This window comes from Oncorhynchus mykiss, chromosome 12 (assembly GCF_013265735.2).
Source record: "Oncorhynchus mykiss isolate Arlee chromosome 12, USDA_OmykA_1.1, whole genome shotgun sequence".
Lineage (NCBI taxonomy): Eukaryota > Metazoa > Chordata > Actinopteri > Salmoniformes > Salmonidae > Oncorhynchus > Oncorhynchus mykiss.
Window position 1 is genome coordinate 32,438,271 of NC_048576.1, and position 19,085 is coordinate 32,457,355.

Below are 19,085 nucleotides of genomic sequence, written 5' to 3' on the forward strand. Positions count from 1 at the left end.
GAAAACGTAGCTGTTTTATTAGCAATCCATTGATAACTCTAGCGATTGAAGAAAACTACGATTCCCAAGCTGCACTTCACTGCATTTCCGGTCCTGCGCGGTTTCTTGGAGCGGATTGCAACCCGGAGTCAGGATTCAATAAATGTGTAGTCGTTTGGAAAACAGGTAACATGTTTATTTCTAACTTCTGCAGTTTGAACAAACAATAATTGTGCCACCGTGCATAAATATATTTTTAGTTTTCGAGGTGCACACGGAATCTCGCGGAGAGTCCAGTATAACGCCGTTCTGACATTGAAATTAACTGGCTCCAGATGGAGTTTGCGTCTCCATTCCATCCGCCATGCCGATTGTTCTTTGTTACATTTGCATGACTGCAGAAGACGGAGTAGGCTGAGATCGGAGTTAAAACCCGGCTAGAGTTTGGAATCTGTTAAAATCCTGGATCCCGTTCTTTACTGGATCGTCTTTATTAATATGTAGCTACTCCACTGCTGTATTGTTATTAGCGTGGAATGCACAGTGTAATTTTGCATACTGGAGAAGAATGGCCTTTGCTTTATTGAGGTCCCCATACATTTACCACACCGCTGTTTTTGACCAGAATATAGCTCCAGGTTGAGTTATCCGCATTAGTCAAGAAGTGTAGGCCTCACATTTGCCACTATTTTGAACTGCTTCAGAGGATTGCACACATTCTTCAGTATTCATTTATTTGACGAACCCATTTGGCATTTCTTAATGTATTTATGTTACAACCACCAGTGGCAACATAAATACATCGTCTATGATCATGAAGTAATAATCTCTAAGTAATAATGTAGCTTGTAAATAAAGCGGCAACTCCATCTCTATTCGTAAAAATCTGAGGGATGGGCCTGGAGAAATGCAACCACTGCATTTCATTGAGCTATTAATGCAAAGCCTGACCATCCAATATATCAAAATAACAGTATTAAGCATATATTGAGGCTATACAGTGTTGTTTATGCCCAACATTTACAATGTTTACAAACATTGGAGTAAAATAAAGTTATATTTGGGGTACTGATGGAAAGTTACGCTAAACCAGGGAAGTCAAACTCATTCCACGGAGGCCCTACTGTCTGGGGTTCAGGTTTTTCCTTTCAATTAAGACCAAGGCAACCAGGTGAAGGGAGTTCCTTTCTAATCCGTGACATTAATTCATCAATCAAGTCCAAGGAAGGATCAAACTCCGCAGACACTCGGCCCTCCATGGAATGAGTTTGACACGTGCACTGAACTAAAGTTATAGCCTTCAAGAATCAATGCGTATACATTATTAATGTAAAAGTCCAGAAATGGATGTATCAACTGCTGATATCCCCTTTAAACGTTATGATTTAGATAAAACAAATCATACACAATTACACACGTTACGAAGATTAGTAACAACGTCCCTTTCTTGAATGTGCAGATTGTCACGATGACAGAGCAACCAGATGAGTTTATCTGTGAGTATACTGAAAACTTCAATATCCTTGAAATGGCATCAGATTTCATTTGTCGCAGGCTTTGTAAACAACAGGTTTAGACTTACTTGCAGGTTCTTGTCCAACAATGCAATATAAAGATTTAAACATGCAATATTGAAGTAGTGAGTAATAAGTGAACCATGAATAACAGTAAGAGTAAAAATATCATGGCTATGGTGCCAGTACCAGGCCAATATGTAGGGGTACGAAGTAATTGAGGTAGCTATGTACATATAGACATAGTGCACATTGATTTACCATTGTATCTCTCTCACTATGTGTGGTGTGTATCTAGCACTACATGCGCATGTGTGTGTATTTCACGTTGCATGCCTGTGCCTATTTAGACATCAGAGGATGTGATATCTGATATGTGACTTTTTGATGGTACCTGTCAGGGTGTGAGGACTGTGGGCAGTATCATGACTCTGAGTGTCCAGAGCTGGGTCCAGTGGTGACTGTACAGGACTCATTCGTTCTCAGCAGAGCACGGTGAGTAACAGTCCACCATGCAAGCTACCCAGTGAGAGGGTGTTGAGTGGGTTTCCAGTTTAGCTGGTCATCTTACAAATTGTGTATTTAAAGCAGCAAATCTTGAACCTGATTTTGGAGTAACAGAAGTGTAGGAGGCTATGTATTGATGGATGTTGCATTGTTTGTCGTGGGTCAGGTCTTCTCTGCCGGAGAGTCTGGAGATCAGACAGGTGCCAGATGGGAAGGAGGGAGTGTTTGTCCTCCAACGTCTGGTCAAGAGGACCAGGTTTGGTCCCTTCGAGGCTAGGAGAATATCCCACCTGGACAAAGAAGACCTGTTCCCTCTGAAGGTGTGTTCTCAACTTAGACTGCTGTTATTATGGAGAAAGATGTTTGTGTTCTTTGCGGTGGTGTTAATATCCCACTCTCTGTATTCTTTGGTTTTGTTCGTGACCTGGACAGATCTTCCAGAGAGATGGCCTGGTAGTCTGTTTTGACTCAGCCAATGAGGATGACTGTAATTGGATGATGCTGGTTCGGCCCGCCACTGACTATCAGCACCAGAACCTGACTGCTTACCAGCAGGACGATGAGGTCTACTTCAACACCTCCCAGGTATCATATACCAACTCCCCCAAACAAAGCAACTGAGGACAGTTTTGGTAATTCTTTATTGGATATGTCCCGATATCCACACTAGCATACTATTTAGTGTCCATGGCCAATACATCACTACACACTAGGTGGTGAACAAATGGGAGAGAGATCTCTTCCAGGAGACACAGATGGTTCCCTTCTCTTTCATAAGGTAACCCTCTGTCTTTTCCCCAGGATGTGCTGCCAGGGTCTGAGCTGAGGGTTTGGTATGGGGCCTTCTATGCCAAGAAGATGGAGAGGCCCATGCTGAAGGCCCCAGTCCATCCACCACCAGCAGGTATGGAGCCCCTCTGGCAGACTAGATTCAGCATTATTGTCCCCTGAGATGCAAACGGGTGTACTGTAGCGTGAACCCTTCTGTTAACGCAGATCAACTAAGGGTTCGATTGGTAGGCGCTTAATCAATATGAAATATATGACTGTGTTGTCCTGTTTTTGTTCCTCCCTTATCTCTCAGTTGTGGATACCACCTCTACCATGCCAGAGGGGGCTTTGAATAAAGCTGGAGTGTCACAGGCCCTAGTGGTTGGAGAGAATGATGCAGGTGAGCTCACTCCCAGAGATGCCACATACTTTCTGGGCGTACATCATCAACACCTTCTCATGAAACCACTGTTAGAGGAAATACCTCTGCTGTCAACAAGTGAATAATGATCCCTTTCTGTTACAGTAACAGTTCAGCCACATATTATTCAGCCCATTAACATTTGAGGAATAACTACCCATATCATTCATATGAATGATATGATCCGAATACATTTCAGAAATGAATAATGGCCACAGGGTTTCGTTCAGCTGTAGTGGACAGTAAGTATGTTTTAGAGAAACCACCACACGCCCGATCTTGCTGGGTTGACCCGACCCATGCTTTGTATCCAGTAGGCAAGGGCTGTGTTTATGGAGCCAGAGCTCCTGACCGGTGAGTGACCTCCACACCACCAAGACTAGCCATAGAAAGTCAGGGAAGGAGAAGTAGATAATCAACTTAATTTATAAAGCCCTGCTTACATCAGCTGATATCTCAAAGTGCTGTACAGAAACTCAGCCTAAAATCCCAAACAGCAAGCAATGCAGGTGTAGAAGCACAGTGGCTAGGAAAAACTCCCTAGAAAGGCCGGAACCTACAAAGAAACCTAGCGAGAAACCAGGCTGTGAGGGGTGGCCAGTCCTCTTCTGGCTGTGGTGGGTGGAGATTATAACAGAACATGGCCAAGATGTTCAAATGTTCATAGATGACAAGGAGGGTCAAATAATAATAATCACAGTGGTTGTAGAGGATGCAACAGGTCAGCACCTCAGGAGTAAATGTCAGTTGGCTTTTCATAGCCGATCATTGAGTATCTCTACCGCTCCTCTGCTGTCGCTAGAGAGTTGAAAACAGCAGGTCTGGGACAGGTAGCACGTCCGGTGAACAGGTCAGGGTTCTATAGCCACAGGCAGAACAGTTGAAACTGGAGCAGCATCTCTGCTGCTGGAGCCAGGAAACACAGTTCCTCCTCATGAACACTAGCACTTGCATTACATAGAAGGGAGGCATGATGGTTGAGGGCTTCAGAGCTGGCTGAAGACGGGCAGCTGAATTGCTCGTATTAATCAGGACCGTAGTGAAGAGGACGAGGTGCTCTTCTGTTTTTACATGAAAGGCTCAATTTCCCCATCCTTCCGCCTGTCTTCTTCCCAGACCACCTACTGAGCCACCTGCAGGAAGTGAAAGATGTAGCCCCGCCCCCTGACGACCAGTCCCAGCAACAGGAGGAAGCAGAACTGGTAACCCCTGACGACGGCCTCAGTGCTGAGCCCATCCCAGCTCCTCCTCTGCCAGCTCCCAAAAGAAGGCTGGGCAGGCCGGGGAAGAGGGCCAAAGGAGGACGGAAACCTAGCACTGCAACTATAGCAGCAAAGAAGAAAAGTGAGACAGATTCCACCATAATGTTGTTACATTATTGACTACCCCTTCACATGCACTGCTCCGTTTCCACCACGTTCTCCCCTAAAATGTGAATTCTATTCATACCTTCCTGCTTCGAGTTGCAGCCTTTTTGGAGCCAGCGGAGAAAGCCCTCAACACCGTCCCTGCAGACGGAGGAGAGGCCATGCTGGATGGCAATGACCTGGAGATCGGCCCTGACGGGGTGGCTGTCACTATGCCTAGGGTGACCCGCACCCTGCTCTCAGCTGGGATGTAAGGATCAACACCCTATCCACTATGTCATGACTGACTGAGCCAAAATAAATGCCTCTTAGTCGAGTCATCATTTTCCATTGCTATCCTTCAACTGCAGTTCACCTTTCAATTGCATGCTTTATTTACAGTACACATATTTCCTTTTGAAGTACAATTAACATCAATCAGTTCTTCCATAGACTTAGAAAGATACCAGGCATGCTCGCACTCTACTCTGTCCTGTCCCCCTCCTCTCTCTCACTCCCTCCACTCTCTCTACTCTGTCCTGTCCCTCTCCTCTCTCTCACTCCCTCCACTCTCTCTACTCTGTCCTGTCCCTCTCCTGTCTCTTTCTCCACTCTCTACTCTGTCCTGTCCCTGTCCTCTCTCTCACTCCCTCCACTCTCTCCTCTGTCCTGTCCCTCTCCTCTCTCACTCCCTCCACTCTCTACTCTGTCCTGTCCCTCTCCTCTCCCACTCCCTCCACTCTCTCTACTCTGTCCTGTCCCTCTCCTCTCTCTCACTCCCTCCACTCTCTCTACTCTGTCCTGTCCCTCTCCTCTCTCACTCCCTCCTCTCTCTCTACTCTGTCCTGTCCCTCTCCTCTCTCTCACTCCCTCCTCTCTCTCTACTCTGTCATGTCCCTCTCTCTCACTCCCTCCACTCTCTCTACTCTGTCCTGCCCCTCTCCTCTCTCACTCCCTCCACTCTCTCTCCTCTGTCCTGCCCCTCTCCTCTCTCACTCCCTCCTCTCTCTCTACTCTGTCCTGTCCCTCTCCTCTCTCTCACTCCACTCTGTCCTGTCCCTCTCTCTCACTCCCTCCACTTTCTCTACTCTGTCCTGTCCCTCTCCTCTCTCTATCTCCACTCTCTCTACTCTGTCCTGTCCCTCTCTCTCTCTCTACTCTGTCCTGTCCCTCTCCTCTCTCTCTCTCCACTCTCTACTCTGTCCTGTCCCTCTCCTCTCTCTCTCTCCACTCTCTACTCTGTCCTGTCCCTCTCCTCTCTCTCTCACTCTGTCCTGTCCCTCTCCTCTCTCTCTCACTCTGTCCTGTCCCTCTCTCTCTCTCACTCTGTCCTGTCCCTCTCCTCTCTCTCACTCCCTCCACTCTCTCTTGTCCTTGTTCCCTCTTCCTCAGGCCTGGGTCGAGGAAGAGGTTCCTGAGACAGGGAGGAGACCATAAGAGGCTGTACAAGTGCACCCTCTGCAACAAGGTCTTCCAGAACAGCAGCAACCTCAACAGACACATCCGCTCCCACGGTAATGCTCTCTCCTCTCCCCCCTCTGTTTTTTGTCCCCTTTTTTTGTGGCAGTCTTACTGAACTGTTCCTAACACCGCTCTCCAGAGAAAAGAGATGGAATATGTGGAGATCAGTGTTTACTAATCATATCATACAGACACACAAGTGCATATGTTTTATTTGTCTGTGCTCTTTAGGTGATAAGCTCTTTAAATGTGATGAATGTGACAAGATGTTCAGCCGCAAGGAGAGCTTGAAGCAGCACATCTCATACAAGCACAGCAAAAATGAGGTAGGCGCACCTAGATCAATGCTCAACATTTTGGCCTTTACAGCTTTTGCCCAGGATAGTCACTGTTTGTGTTGAAGTGGCTAGCTCCTTGATTCCCTGTACATTGTGTGTGTGTGTCCGTCGCTCCCTCAGCCCGATGTGGAGTACAGGTACAAATGTAACACATGCGACAAAGCCTTCCGTCTGGAGAATGCATTAGAGTTCCACAACTGTAGAACCGGTAAGTGCAGCATGAATTAATAAAACATGATTTAGTTGCAGGCCATTTTGTTTAGATGTCCGCTGTCTTTATCCATCTTTGAAATACTTCTGTATGTTACTTTACTGTTGTGCTGTATGGCTTCGTTGTCCCATCGATGACTTTGACACAGTATCCTATCCATCCATTATTTATTTCATTGAATGACACGTTAGATTGTTTGTTGTTCCTGTGGTGGCAGATGACAAGACGTTCCAGTGTGAGATCTGCTCGAGGTTCTTCTCCACCAACAGTAACCTGTCTAAGCACAAGAAGAAGCACGGAGAGAAGCTGTACGCCTGTGAGATCTGCAGCAAGATGTTCTACCGCAAGGACGTTATGCAGGACCACCAGAAGAGACACACTGTGGGTCAGTACTGGCAGAGGGACCAGGGGGACATGATCCATCTCTATTGATGACTATTTTGGTGATACTCCCCGCTGGGCACAGATGTCAGCTCAACGTCTAGTTTTGATTTAAATGTGGTTGTTGACAACTAACATGAATTCAACGTGAGATCAACAAAACATTTCACCATGTCATTGGATTAAGGTTAAAAGTTGGGTGAAAAACAGATGAAATTCCCTTCCGTTGATGACTTTTTACAAATCCAATCAGTTTTCCCACATTGATTCAATGTCATCACATAGATTTTATGTTGTTGAAATAACATTGATTACATTTTTTTGCCCGGTGGGTCTCTAAATTTGAAGTATGTTATAGTATATGATGTACTTGATTAGTTTATTTCAACAGAGCAGAGCTTGCAACTTTTACAAGTGCATGGCTCATGATCCTGAAATGTATTCTATCCCAAGGCATCATTCAGCCTTCTCTCTGAGCTCAGCTGTACTGTTATTGTATGTCTCAGCAAACCCAAAGCACCTGAAGAGGGAAGAGTTGGAGGCGAATGGGGAGGAAGGGACCAAATACAGGAAGGAGCCTTCAGCATGTCCTATCTGTGGCAAGGTGCTGTGACGCGGATACCTGAAAATATACTTATTTTGGCATTTGGCAAAAGAGTCAAAATAAAAAGAAGCCTTGAAAGAAGATATTTACCCTGACTGTGTCTGTCCAGGTGTTTTCCTGCAGGAGCAACATGAACAAGCATCTGCTGACTCACGGAGATAAGAAGTACACCTGTGAGATCTGCGGACGCAAGTTCTTCAGAGTGGACGTCCTGAGGGACCATATTCACGTGCACTTTAAGGTGAGAGAGATTACGTGGATGTTGCAATCAAACGTTTAGTTCATTCTTCTTTTTGAACTCCTACATAACTACACATTTCATTCACACTCAAACATGAAAGAGAAATAGAGATTGACACTAGGTCCATAATGGTGTCATTGCTCAACTTCCTGTGTGTGTTCTCCAGGACATAGCCCTGATGGACGAGCAGGAGAGGGAGGAGTTCATCAGGAAGATTGGCATCTCGGTGGACAGCAGCGACGACACTGATGAAGAGGATGAAGACTACGGACAAGAGACTCACAAGTACAGCTGCAAGAAGTGTCAGGTCAGTCACGCACCTCTCGCGCATGCCTACATCCCGACACACATTCTGTCACGCAAACACACTTGCACCACGGTGGTGGTTAAACAAGCACACTCGCACTCTCCATGGCCTCTGTTCGAATCTGTCTTTGTGTTTTAGGTGACATTCTTCAAGGGCAGAGACTACCTGAAGCACATCATGGACCTGCACAAAGAGAGGGGTTATGGCTGCATCATCTGTAACCGGCGCTTCGCTCTGAAAGCCACCTACAACGCCCACCTGGTCATCCACAGAGAACAGCTCCCAGACCCTGCAGTGCAGAGGTATGAGGGACAGGGACGTATGAGGGACAGGGACGTATGAGGGACAGGGACGTATGAGGGACAGGGACGTATGAGGGACAGGGACGTATGAGGGACAGGGACGTATGAGGGACGGGGACATAGGACAGGTGGAGAGACAAAAGGACCAGGACACAGAGATGTAGGACATAAAACAGGTGCACTGTTGTACACTCTCCTTCTTGGCTCGTTACTAGCACCCAGACAATAACCCTGTCTGTAACACTTTTCATTTTGCTCCTAAGGTACATCCACCCCTGTGAGATGTGTGGCCGAATCTTCAACAGCATCGGCAACCTGGAGAGACACAAGGTCATTCACACAGGTATGAACCTCACCCTTCATCTCTAACAAGATACTTTCTGGATACTGGACCACATTAAACGTACTTCTTTAGCACACATGAACCACATATTTTGGCACTATGTTAGCCACCCAATATTTGTCTTGAAGGCATGATAAAGATTATCTGATTTTTATGGGCTTATTCAACTTTTGGGGGGGGATTGCTATCTCCTCTGTAATGTGGTTCTCACAGGGGTGAAGAGCCACGGATGTGACCAGTGTGGGAAGTCGTTTGCCAGGAAGGACATGCTAAAGGAACACCTGAGGGTCCATGACAACGTTAGAGACTTCCTATGTGCTGAGTGTGGGAAAGGTGAGGCTGTCACCATGACAACTGTCTTTGTCAAATAGTTAGGGGTACAGACGTTTGCACAATAGACTAGAAATTGAGACCAAATTGACCTAGATTGGTGGTGGCTTTTCCAATTGCTGTTTTTGCCTTTACCAAGCACTTACCGTGAACAGTAATAGCAAGAAATATGTGGCTCTATGAATTGGAAAAATGTTCTGATCAAAGCATGCATGTACTTGTTTTTGGTAAGAGCATCCACAGGGGGTAAGATAAACTTAAGCCAATGTGTTTTCTGCAGGGATGAAGACCAAGCATGCGCTGAGGCACCATATGAAGCTGCATAAGGGCATCAAAGAGTACGAGTGTAAGGAGTGCAACCGCAAGTTTGCCCAGAAGGTCAACATGCTGAAACACTACAAGAGACACACGGGTAAGATGGTCCCAGCAACAACTAGACAAAACAACCCAGAGGCAGTGGTGAAGAAAGGCCACTTTCATTTCTAAACATGGGTTGGGCATTGTAAGCTAACATGCATGGCTGAACATGTGTCATATCTTACACGCTTCATTAGCTTGGTTGTATCTGTAATGTACAAAGGGCTTATTTGGTTAAGGCTTACACTGATGTACCGTTTCTACTCCTGCAGGAATAAAGGACTTCATGTGTGAGTTGTGTGGGAAGACCTTCAGTGAGAGGAACACCATGGAGACACACAAGCTCATTCACACAGGCAAGTTCCTGGATCGGCGTTTCCTATTGTATGTTTTTGTTTTGGACAACTCCACGAATACCTTCTGTTTGAGAACCGTTATTAGATTTCTCTCTCTCGCTCCCCAGTGGGGAAGACGTGGTCGTGTGCGGTGTGTGATAAGAAGTATGTGACAGAATACATGCTCCAGAAGCATGTGCAGCTGACGCATGAGAAGGTGGAGGCCCAGAGCTGTCACATGTGTGGCACCAAGGTGTCCACCCGAGCCTCCATGAACCGCCACATGAGGCGCAAACACCCCGAGGTGAGCTGGGACAGTAGGGGTTAAACCATAGACACCCCGAGGTGAGCTGGGACAGTAGGGGTTAAAGCATAGACACCCCGAGGTGAGCTGGGACAGTAGGGGTTAAACCATAGACACCCTGTGGTGAGCTGGGACAGTAGGGGTTAAAGCATAGACACCCCGAGGTGAGCTGGGACAGTAGGGGTTAAAGCATAGACACCCCGAGGTGAGCTGGGACAGTAGGGGTTAAAGCATAGACACCCCGAGCTGAGCTGGGACAGTAGGGGTTAAAGCATAGACACCCCGAGGTGAGCTGGGACAGTATATACATGAGACCTACCACATCTTGAATGGAGTTCTTAGTGTCAGCTGAAACTGACATTTTCTATTATGTTTCCCAGACCAGGCCCAGCTCTCTTTTCAACATAATTTCCTATCCCACCTGTCATTGATGGTGAAGTCTCAGCTTTATTTAAACTTGTGCTCTTTCCTACCCCAGGTGGTCACTGTGAGAATAGATGAGTTTGACGAGCTCCAAGAAGACTCAACAATCGATGAGTCAAGCATCAGCATTGTGCAGGTAGGAGTGCCATACAATGCCTATGGTGGTGAGCCAACTACACTATATGCAGAGATGGAACTATTTTAATATTCTTGGTTCTCATACCACCCTCACAGCCCACTCTAACCCTGGAGAAGGAGGCTCTTTCTGGGGAGAGGCCACAGCGGACCCCACGGCCGCCCAGGAAGAAGCAGAAACAGCTGGAGGAGCCGGAGCTGTCAGACTCTGACGAGTACGCTGACTTCACAGGCAAAGGAGTACAGTACACCACCACCATAGTGGGAGATGAGACCAGCTCTGCTGTGCAGAGTATACAGCAGGTGGGTGGGTCATGTATTTGTCAGATCATCTATGTTAGCAATTATATTAGGTTAGAGATTGTATTTATTGCAATTGGGTCCATCTGTCCATTATACATGTCTTGATTAATGCTGTGGATAATGGGATTTTAAAGGTCCAATGTAGCTGTTTTCATCCCAATATCAAATTATTTCTGGGTAACAATTAAGTACCTTATTGTGTTAAATGAAATGGCTTCTTAGCAAAGAGCAATTTCTAAAACAATTTTGCTAGGACTGTCTGGGAGTGGTTTGTCTAGAGGGGAAAACTGAAAATTAACTGTTCTTGGCAGAGAGGTTTGGAACTCTCTAATTGGTCTATTAAAACTTCTTGACTCACCCATCCCGTTAGTGGGATCATTTTCGTCAACATCCGCTGAATTGCACAGTGCCAAATTCAATTACTAAAAATATTTAATTTTCATGAAATCACAAGTGCAATATAACAAAACACAGCTTAGCTTGTTGTTAATCCACCTGGCGTGTCAGATTTCAATAAAGCTTTTCGGCGAAAGCACAACAAGCGTTTATGTAAGAACATCTCTCTCAGTAGACAAAATATTACAAACAGCTTGGTCACGAAAGTCAGAAAAGCAATAAATTAAATTGCTTACCTTTGATGATCTTCAGATGTTGGCACTCACGAGACTCACAGTTACACAATAAATGTTCCTTTTGTTCCATAAAGATTATTTTTATATCCAAAATACCTCCATTTGTTTGGCGCGTTATGTTCAGAAATCCACAGGGTCGAGCGGTCACGACATCGCAAATAGTATCCGTAAAGTGCGTAGAAAGATGTCAAATGTTTATAATCAATCCTCAGGTTGTTTTTACAATATATAATCGATTATGGCAACCGATATGTAGCTTCTGCTATAGGCGAGAGAGAGAAAATGGCCATTGCCATGAAAAACTCTGCTGGCACCCAGCCATCCACTGACGCGATTAGTTCTTTCTTGCTAATTTTTCAAAATAAAAGCCTGAAAATATGTCTAAAGACTGTTCACAGCTTGAGGAAGCCATAGGAAAGGGAATCTGGTTGATATCCCTTTAAATGGAGGCAAGGCATCCAATGGAACAGGGAGCTTTCAGGAAAATCAGCACTTCCTTGTTGGATTTTCTTCAGGTTTTCGCTTGCAATATCAGTTCTGTTATACTCACAGACAATTTTTTGACAGTTTTGGAAACTTTAGAGTGTTGTCTATCCTAATCTGACAATTATATGCATATTCTAGTTTCTGGGCCTGAGAAATAGGCAGTTTCAAATGGGTATTTTTTTTTTGTTGCCAAAAACAAAAAATACTGCCCCCTACACTCAAGAAGTTAACTAATTTACCGCATGGAAGGGCATGGTGATTTACCGCAGGGAAGGGCATGGTGATTTACCGCAGGGAAGGGTGTGGTGATTTACCGCAGGGAAGGGCATGGTGATTTACCGCAGGGAAGGGCGTGGTGATTTACCGCAGGGAAGGGCGTGGTGATTTACCGCAGGGAAGGGCGTGGTGATTTACCGCAGGGAAGGGCGTGGTGATTTACCGCAGGGAAGGGCGTGGTGATTGTCCCACCAAAACAGGCTGAAATTTCAGGCGGTCTTTTCAAACAGCTGTTGTGCCTCGTCCAACCTCGTGTGGAAATAAACATTTAGTGTACAAAACATTAGGATCACCTTCCTAATATTGAGTTTCACCCCCTTTTGTCCTGAACAGCCTCAATTCGTCGGGGCATGGACTACAAGGTGTCTAAAGCGTTCCACAGGGATGCAGGCCTATGTTGACTCCACTGCTTCCCACAGTTGTTAAGTTGGCAGGCTGTCCTTTGGGTGGGGGGCCATTGTTACACACGGGGAACTGTTTAGCGTGAACCCAACAGCGTTGCAGTTCTTGACAAACTCTAACCGGTTCGCAGCAAATCTCTCCCCCCTACAGAGGGGAGGGCAGACCTAAATACTCTTGCCTTATCTGTTTGTTGTGTCATCCTTCTGTGCCCGGTGCCAAAGCATTAAATCAAGGCTGAGACCTTGGGGTTGAATAGACTATACATTTGAAACATCTTAATCGCTTAAGAACACCCATGGCTGAATTTATTTATTTTTCTTAAATGGCTCAAGGGCATAGATACCATTAAGTAAGACATACTTTATGGTGTCCTCTGCCATTAGAGAGGGTACCTAAAGGCCAAATTCCAATAAGGAAATTGCATTCTTAAGAACACACACCTCATACACAAGCAGACTCCTGTATTTATCTATACACTCAAACGCATGTATATGCCTATATTCACACACACACAGCCAACGCTGCTGTCCCATGTATATACAGTGCCTTTGGAAAGTTTGACTCCTTGACTTTTTCCACATTTTGTTACGTTACAGCCTTATTCTAAAATTGATTTAAAAAAAGCAATCTACACACAATACCCAGTTATACCTTATTTAAATGTATTCAGACCCATAGCTATGCGACTCGAAATTGAGCTCCAGTGAATCCTGATCATCTTGTTGATCACCTGTGGTAAATTCAATTGATTGGACATGATTTTGGAATGGCGCACACCTGTTTATATAAGGTCCCCATAATTGACAGTGCATGTCAGCGCGAAAACCAAGCCAAGTTCGCAGAGCTCCGAGACAGGATTGTGTCGAGACACAGATCTGGGGAAGGGTACCAAAAAGATTATGCAGCATTGAAGTGGCCTCCATCATTCTTAAATGGAAGAAGTTTGGAACCACCAAGATCTGACCAAACTGAGCAATCTGGGGAGAAGGGCCTTGGTCAGGGAGGTGACCAAGAACCCGATGTTCACTCTAACAGAGCTCTATACACTCCTCAGTTAAAGGTACATGACAGCCTGCTTGAAGTTTGCCAAAAGGCAGCTAAAGGCCTCTGTCCGTGAGAAACAAGATTCTCTGGTCTGATTCAACTCTTTGGCCTGAATGCCAAGCATCACGTCTGGAGGAAGCCTTGCACAATCCCTACGCTGAAGCATCATGCTGTGGGGGTGTCTTTCAGCGGCAGGGACTGGGAGACTAGTCAGGATCGCAAAAAAGATGAACGGGAGCAAAGTACAGAGATCCTTGATGAACACCTGCTCCACCTTCCAACAGGACAACGACCCTAAGCACACAGCCAAGACAACGCAGGAGTGGCTTCGGGACAAGTCTCTGAATGTCCTTGAGTGGCCCATCCAGAGCCCGGACTTGAACCCAATCGAACATGTCTGGAGAGACCTGAAAATGCTTCCCATCCAACCTGACAGAGCTTGAGAGGATCTGCAGAGAAGAATGGGAGAAACTGCTCAAATACAGGTGTGCCAAGCTTGTAGCGTCATACCCAAGAAGACTAAAGGCTGTAATCGCTGCCAAAGGTGCTTCAACAAAGTACTGGGTAAAGGGTCTGAACTTACGTAAATGTGATATTTTAAATTTTGTATAAATTAGTAAATGTTTTTGCTTTGTCTGTGTGTGTGTAGATTGAAGCGTATTTTAAAAATAATACAAAATTAGAATAAGGCTGTAACCTAATAAAGTGGAGAAAGTCAAGCGGTCTGAATACTTTCCGAAAACACTTCCCGTTTCCTTTATGTAGTTTTTCCCACTGTAATTATATACTGTATTCTTCAAATTGCTCATTCTAATATCTACTACTGTTATACAGACCGCTTATTTATATACTGGATTCTTTACATAGCTCACTGTAATACCCTCCTAATTGAGTTGCACCCCTTTTTGCCCTTAGAACAGCCTCAATTTGTCAGGACATGGACTACAAGGTGTTGAAAGTGTTTCACAGGGATGCTTCCCACAGTTGTCAAGTTGACTGGATGTATTTTGAGTGGTAGACCATTCTTGATACACACACAGGAAACTGTTGAGCATGAAAAACCCAGGAGTGTTTCAGTTCTTTTCACACTCAAACCAGTGCGCCTGGCACCTACTTCCATACCCCGTTCAAAGGCACTTAAATATTTTTGTCTGAACCATTCGCCCTCTGAAGGGCACACACACAATCCATGTCTCAATTGTCTCTAGGCGTAACAATCCTTTTTTAACCTGTCTCCTCCCCTTCATCTACACTGATTGAAGTGGACTTAACAGGTGACGTCAATAAGGGATCATATACTGACCAGGTCAAAGCTATGTCATGGGAAGAGCAGTGTTCCTTATGTTTTGTACACTCAGTGTATATAAAACACAGGAAAATCATTTTTTTGACTGCACCTGGCCTTAAAGTTTTCCATATTGTCCACAACATCGTTTGTAGATTGTGATTCTATCATACTGTTAGTAGTGTATGCTCTGACCCAGTGTGGATGGTGCTGTTGTAGGTGGTGGTGCTGGCCGACCCCAACGTGTCCTCCGCCTCCTCCCCCAACAGCTCAGTGGGGCTGACCAACATCACAGTGACCCCCATCACCACCCATGCCCCTGCCCAGTTCACCAGCCTGCAGCCTGTAGCCGTGGGCCACCTGACAGCCAGCGACCACCGCCCCCTCAGTCTGGACAGCTCCATCCTCACTGTCACCTTCGACACGGTCAGCGGCTCCGCCATGCTCCACAACCGGCCTGCCGAGCTCACGACCGAGACGGTGGGGCCTGGAGGTGCCAGTACTGGGCCACAGTCGGTCGCCCACTTTATCAACCTTACCACCTTCGTCAACCCAATGGGCCACCCCCTGGAGGCCCCCACCCTGGCCTGGAGGCCTGTCACGCAGGCTGAGGGGGCTCAGGTCACCCCTGTAGCAGAGGGGGCTCCAGGTGACGCCCAGGACTCTGAGACCCAGACCCCAGAGCAGGCTAGACAAGCCCAGGCGGCACAGCAACAGCAGGCCAACACAACACAGCAGATGTTCAGCTACTAGACTGAAGGGAGGAGGTGCTGGTCACCTCAGTCCTGGTGAAGGACAGTGGATAGACTAGACACATGGAAGGCCTGTGTGGACTAGAGGCCTTGAATGCTCTCACCCAAATGCCTGTGTTATATTCCCCAAAAATACACCCCTTGAATGAGAACATTGATGGAGGATGATAGCATTTACATGAACCAAGAGCCACTTTCTCTTGAGTCAATGTGAGTTGTTTGTCAAAAACCCTGCAGAGGAAGCTGTTGAACTGTATAGTTTACAGGGATGCATGTACAGTTAAAAATAATGACATGATTTGGGTGCATTGTTTCTTAGGTGTAGTTTTGACCAATCAACAGATCAATGTAATAGTTATAATATAAACCTAAGCAAGAAATTGAATATTCTAATTTGTGAATTTAAACATGCACGTCTCGCAATATTTGCATATTTTCACTGCAGAATTATTTAGGTTATGGAGATGCAATAGTGTTTGGTTTTTTTCATTCTCATTGGGGGTTAAAATATTAAGTGATTTTGGCACATGGCTTTGAATGCCTTGTACAAGAGGTTAATAGAAGACAATTATTATTTTTTAGTAGATAGTGTAAAGCAGCCAAGACACAGCATTTAACCAGTAGAGAGAACCATATTTTATTTTTAAATGTCTGAAAGCATTGAAACTTAAAACCATTGTTGAGCAATTGTCAGAAATACTGGAAGCCTTTTTTATTGCCATTGTTTTTCAATTAAATTTCACAAAAATGAAATGTTTTTAGCCCATTTTCTGTTTGTCTAAATATCAATGTTTAAATAGAGTAATACATTTTGAGAATATGGTACATGCTTGTTTTCTAGACTTTTTGGCGTTATGATTTATCCAACTGGGAAACTCGGCTGGCATTGTACTCAGTGGTGTGTGTGTGTGTCTCAAAAGCACCAGTTAGTCTTTATACATTTAGCAGACGCCCTTATCCAGAGCGACTTACAGGAGCAATTAGCTTTAAGTGCCTTGCTCAAGGGCACAGACTGTTTCACCTAGTCTGCTCGAACCAGCGACCGTTCGGTTATTGACTGAACTGCCCACCTGTTGTACACCTGTAGCTTACCCGGAGTCAGAACCTGGACCAACCAGAAGGGGGAGCTGTCTTCACAAATACGATTTATCTGAGAGCTCCTACATAACATGAGTTACATGTGCATTAGATTATGCAGAGACATTCTGTCTAGGAAAGGTGTTTTGAAGGACTGCAAAATAGAGCGTTGGTCTTTTGTATGTATGGTTCTTGCTATTGTCTCCTTCAATGGTCGGGCCAAGGTGTCCACCCTCAAGAAGGATGAACCTCTACACTAGATGGACCATCACCTCAAAAGACCCTCATTCTCAGGGTTGACACCTTCAACTGTTAATGTGATTTGTCAAGTGTCTCTGTTCTCTATTAGCCCCAAGCATTAAACTATGTCTCTGTGGTGAGATGTAAGGCTGCCTCAAACTGCTAAGATCTCATTGTTTCCCACATGTCCTATTTACCTCTTGTATGTTAATACAAATCAGGATGTGTTCTGTAGTTCGAGGGGGTCTGGAAGCGCAGGTTGAGGGTTTCTATGGTAATTTACTATTAGCACTAACTTTGCTGATTAACTTTATTTGAGGAAAAAATGTACTTAATTGTAGTTGCCTCATCTAGCTATTTTAAGATGCACGCACTGATTGCATGTCGCTCTGGATAAGAGCGTCTGACAAATGCATTGTAAGAAATTATGTTTTGGGGATATCCCTCATATGTAAACGAAAACAATTATTTTTGAACCCAGTCATTAAAAATGGTACTTAATTCATGGACAAGCTACTATAAACAATACTTTTCAGTGGTATAAAGTACATACAGTGAGGGAAAAAGTATTTGATCCCTGCTGATTTTGTACGTTTGCCCACTGACAAAGAAATTATCGGTCTAATTTTAATGGTAGGTTTATTTGAACAGCGAGAGACAGAATAACAACAACAAAAATCCAGAAAAACGCATGTCAAAAATGTTATAAATTGATTTACATTTTAATGAGGGAAATAAGTATTTGACCCCTCTGCAAAACATGAGTTAGTACATGGTAGCAAAACCCTTGTTGGCAATCACAGAGGTCAGACGTTTCTTGTAGTTGTCCACCAGGTTTGCACACATCTCAGGAGGGATTTTGTCCCACTCCTCTTTGCAGATCTTCTCCAAGTCATTAAGGTTTCAAGGCTGACGTTTGGCAACTCGAACCTTCAGCTCCCTCCACAGATTCTCTATGGGATTAAGGTCTGGAGACTGGCTAGGCCACTCCAGGACCTTAATGTGCTTCTTCTTGAGCCACTCCTTTGTTGGCTTGGCCGTGTGTTTTGGGTCATTGTCATGCTGGAATACCAATCCACGACCCATTTCAATGTCCTGGCTGGGGGAAGGAGGTTCTCACCCAAGATTTGACGGTACATGGCCCCGTCCATCGTCCCTTTGATGCGGTGAAGTTGTCCTGTCCCCTTAGCAGAAAAACACCCCCGAAGCATAATGTTTCCACCTCCATGTTTGACGGTGGGGATGATGTTCTTGGGGTCATAGGCAGCATTCCTCCTCCTCCAAACACGGCAAGTTGAGTTGATGCCAAAGAGCTCAATTTTGGTCTCATCTGACCACAACACCTTTACCCAGTTGTCCTCTGAATCATTCAGATGTTCATTGGCAAACTTCAGACGGACATGTATATGTGCTTTCTTGAGCAGGGGGACCTTGCGGGCGCTGCAGGATTTCAATCCTTCAAGGCGTAGTGTGTTACCAATTGTTTTCTTGGTGACTATGGTCCCAGCTGCCTTGAGATCATTGACAAGATCCTCCCATGTAGTTCTGGGCTGATTCCTCACCGTTCTCATGGTCAATGCAACTCCACAAGGTGAGATCTTGCATGAAGCCCCAGGCCGAGGGAGATTGACAGTTATTTTGTGTTTCTTCCATTTGCGAATAATCGCACCAACTGTTTTCACCTTCTCACCAAGCTGCTTGGCGATGGTCTTGTAGCCCATTCCAGCCTTGTGTAGGTCTACAATCTTGTCCCTGACATCCTTGGAGAGCTCTTTGGTCTTGGCCGTGGTGGAGAGTTTGGAATCTGATTGATTGCTTCTGTGGACAGGTGTCTTTTATACAGGTAACAAACTGAGATTAGGAGCACTCCCTTCAAGAGTGTGCTCCTAATCTCAGCTCGTTACCTATATAAAAGACACCTGGGAGACAAATCTTTCTGATTGAGTGGGGGTCAAATACTTATTTCCCTCATTAAAAT

The 19,085-nt window shown here is 45.3% G+C and overlaps 1 protein-coding gene across 5 annotated transcripts; it reads left to right on the top strand.

The window, feature by feature from the left end:
* Positions 1 to 47: 47 nt before the first annotated feature.
* prdm15 (PR domain containing 15) lies at positions 48 to 16,543 on the top strand. 5 transcript variants are annotated; one of them, XM_036937407.1, is made up of 25 exons: positions 48 to 165; positions 1,439 to 1,475; positions 1,895 to 1,988; positions 2,167 to 2,320; positions 2,433 to 2,585; positions 2,802 to 2,904; positions 3,085 to 3,171; positions 4,309 to 4,536; positions 4,656 to 4,809; positions 5,931 to 6,052; positions 6,231 to 6,325; positions 6,458 to 6,545; positions 6,766 to 6,933; positions 7,436 to 7,533; positions 7,643 to 7,774; positions 7,941 to 8,081; positions 8,220 to 8,383; positions 8,647 to 8,726; positions 8,940 to 9,059; positions 9,337 to 9,468; positions 9,686 to 9,769; positions 9,877 to 10,052; positions 10,531 to 10,611; positions 10,710 to 10,913; positions 15,258 to 16,543. In XM_036937407.1, the coding sequence occupies exons 2-25, from the start codon at positions 1,448 to 1,450 to the stop codon at positions 15,789 to 15,791; spliced, it is 3,420 nt and encodes a 1,139-aa protein (XP_036793302.1). In that variant the 5' UTR covers positions 48 to 165; positions 1,439 to 1,447; the 3' UTR covers positions 15,792 to 16,543. The 5 variants fall into 5 exon arrangements, with proteins under 5 accessions (XP_036793302.1, XP_036793305.1, XP_036793306.1 ...); XM_036937410.1 differs by having other exon boundaries at positions 4,659 to 4,809; XM_036937411.1 differs by having other exon boundaries at positions 4,662 to 4,809.
* The last annotated feature ends 2,542 nt before the right edge of the window (positions 16,544 to 19,085 follow it).

What these genes read in the sequence shown, in the direction of transcription:
- prdm15 (XM_036937407.1), top strand. Translation starts at nt 1,448, where the DNA reads ATGACAGAGCAACCAGATGAGTTTATCT. An exon ending in TTCGTTCTCAGCAGAGCACG is followed by an intron (nt 1,989 to 2,166) that starts GTGAGTAACAGT and finishes GTCGTGGGTCAG; the next exon opens with GTCTTCTCTGCCGGAGAGTC. An exon ending in ACACTACAAGAGACACACGG is followed by an intron (nt 9,469 to 9,685) that starts GTAAGATGGTCC and finishes CTACTCCTGCAG; the next exon opens with GAATAAAGGACTTCATGTGT.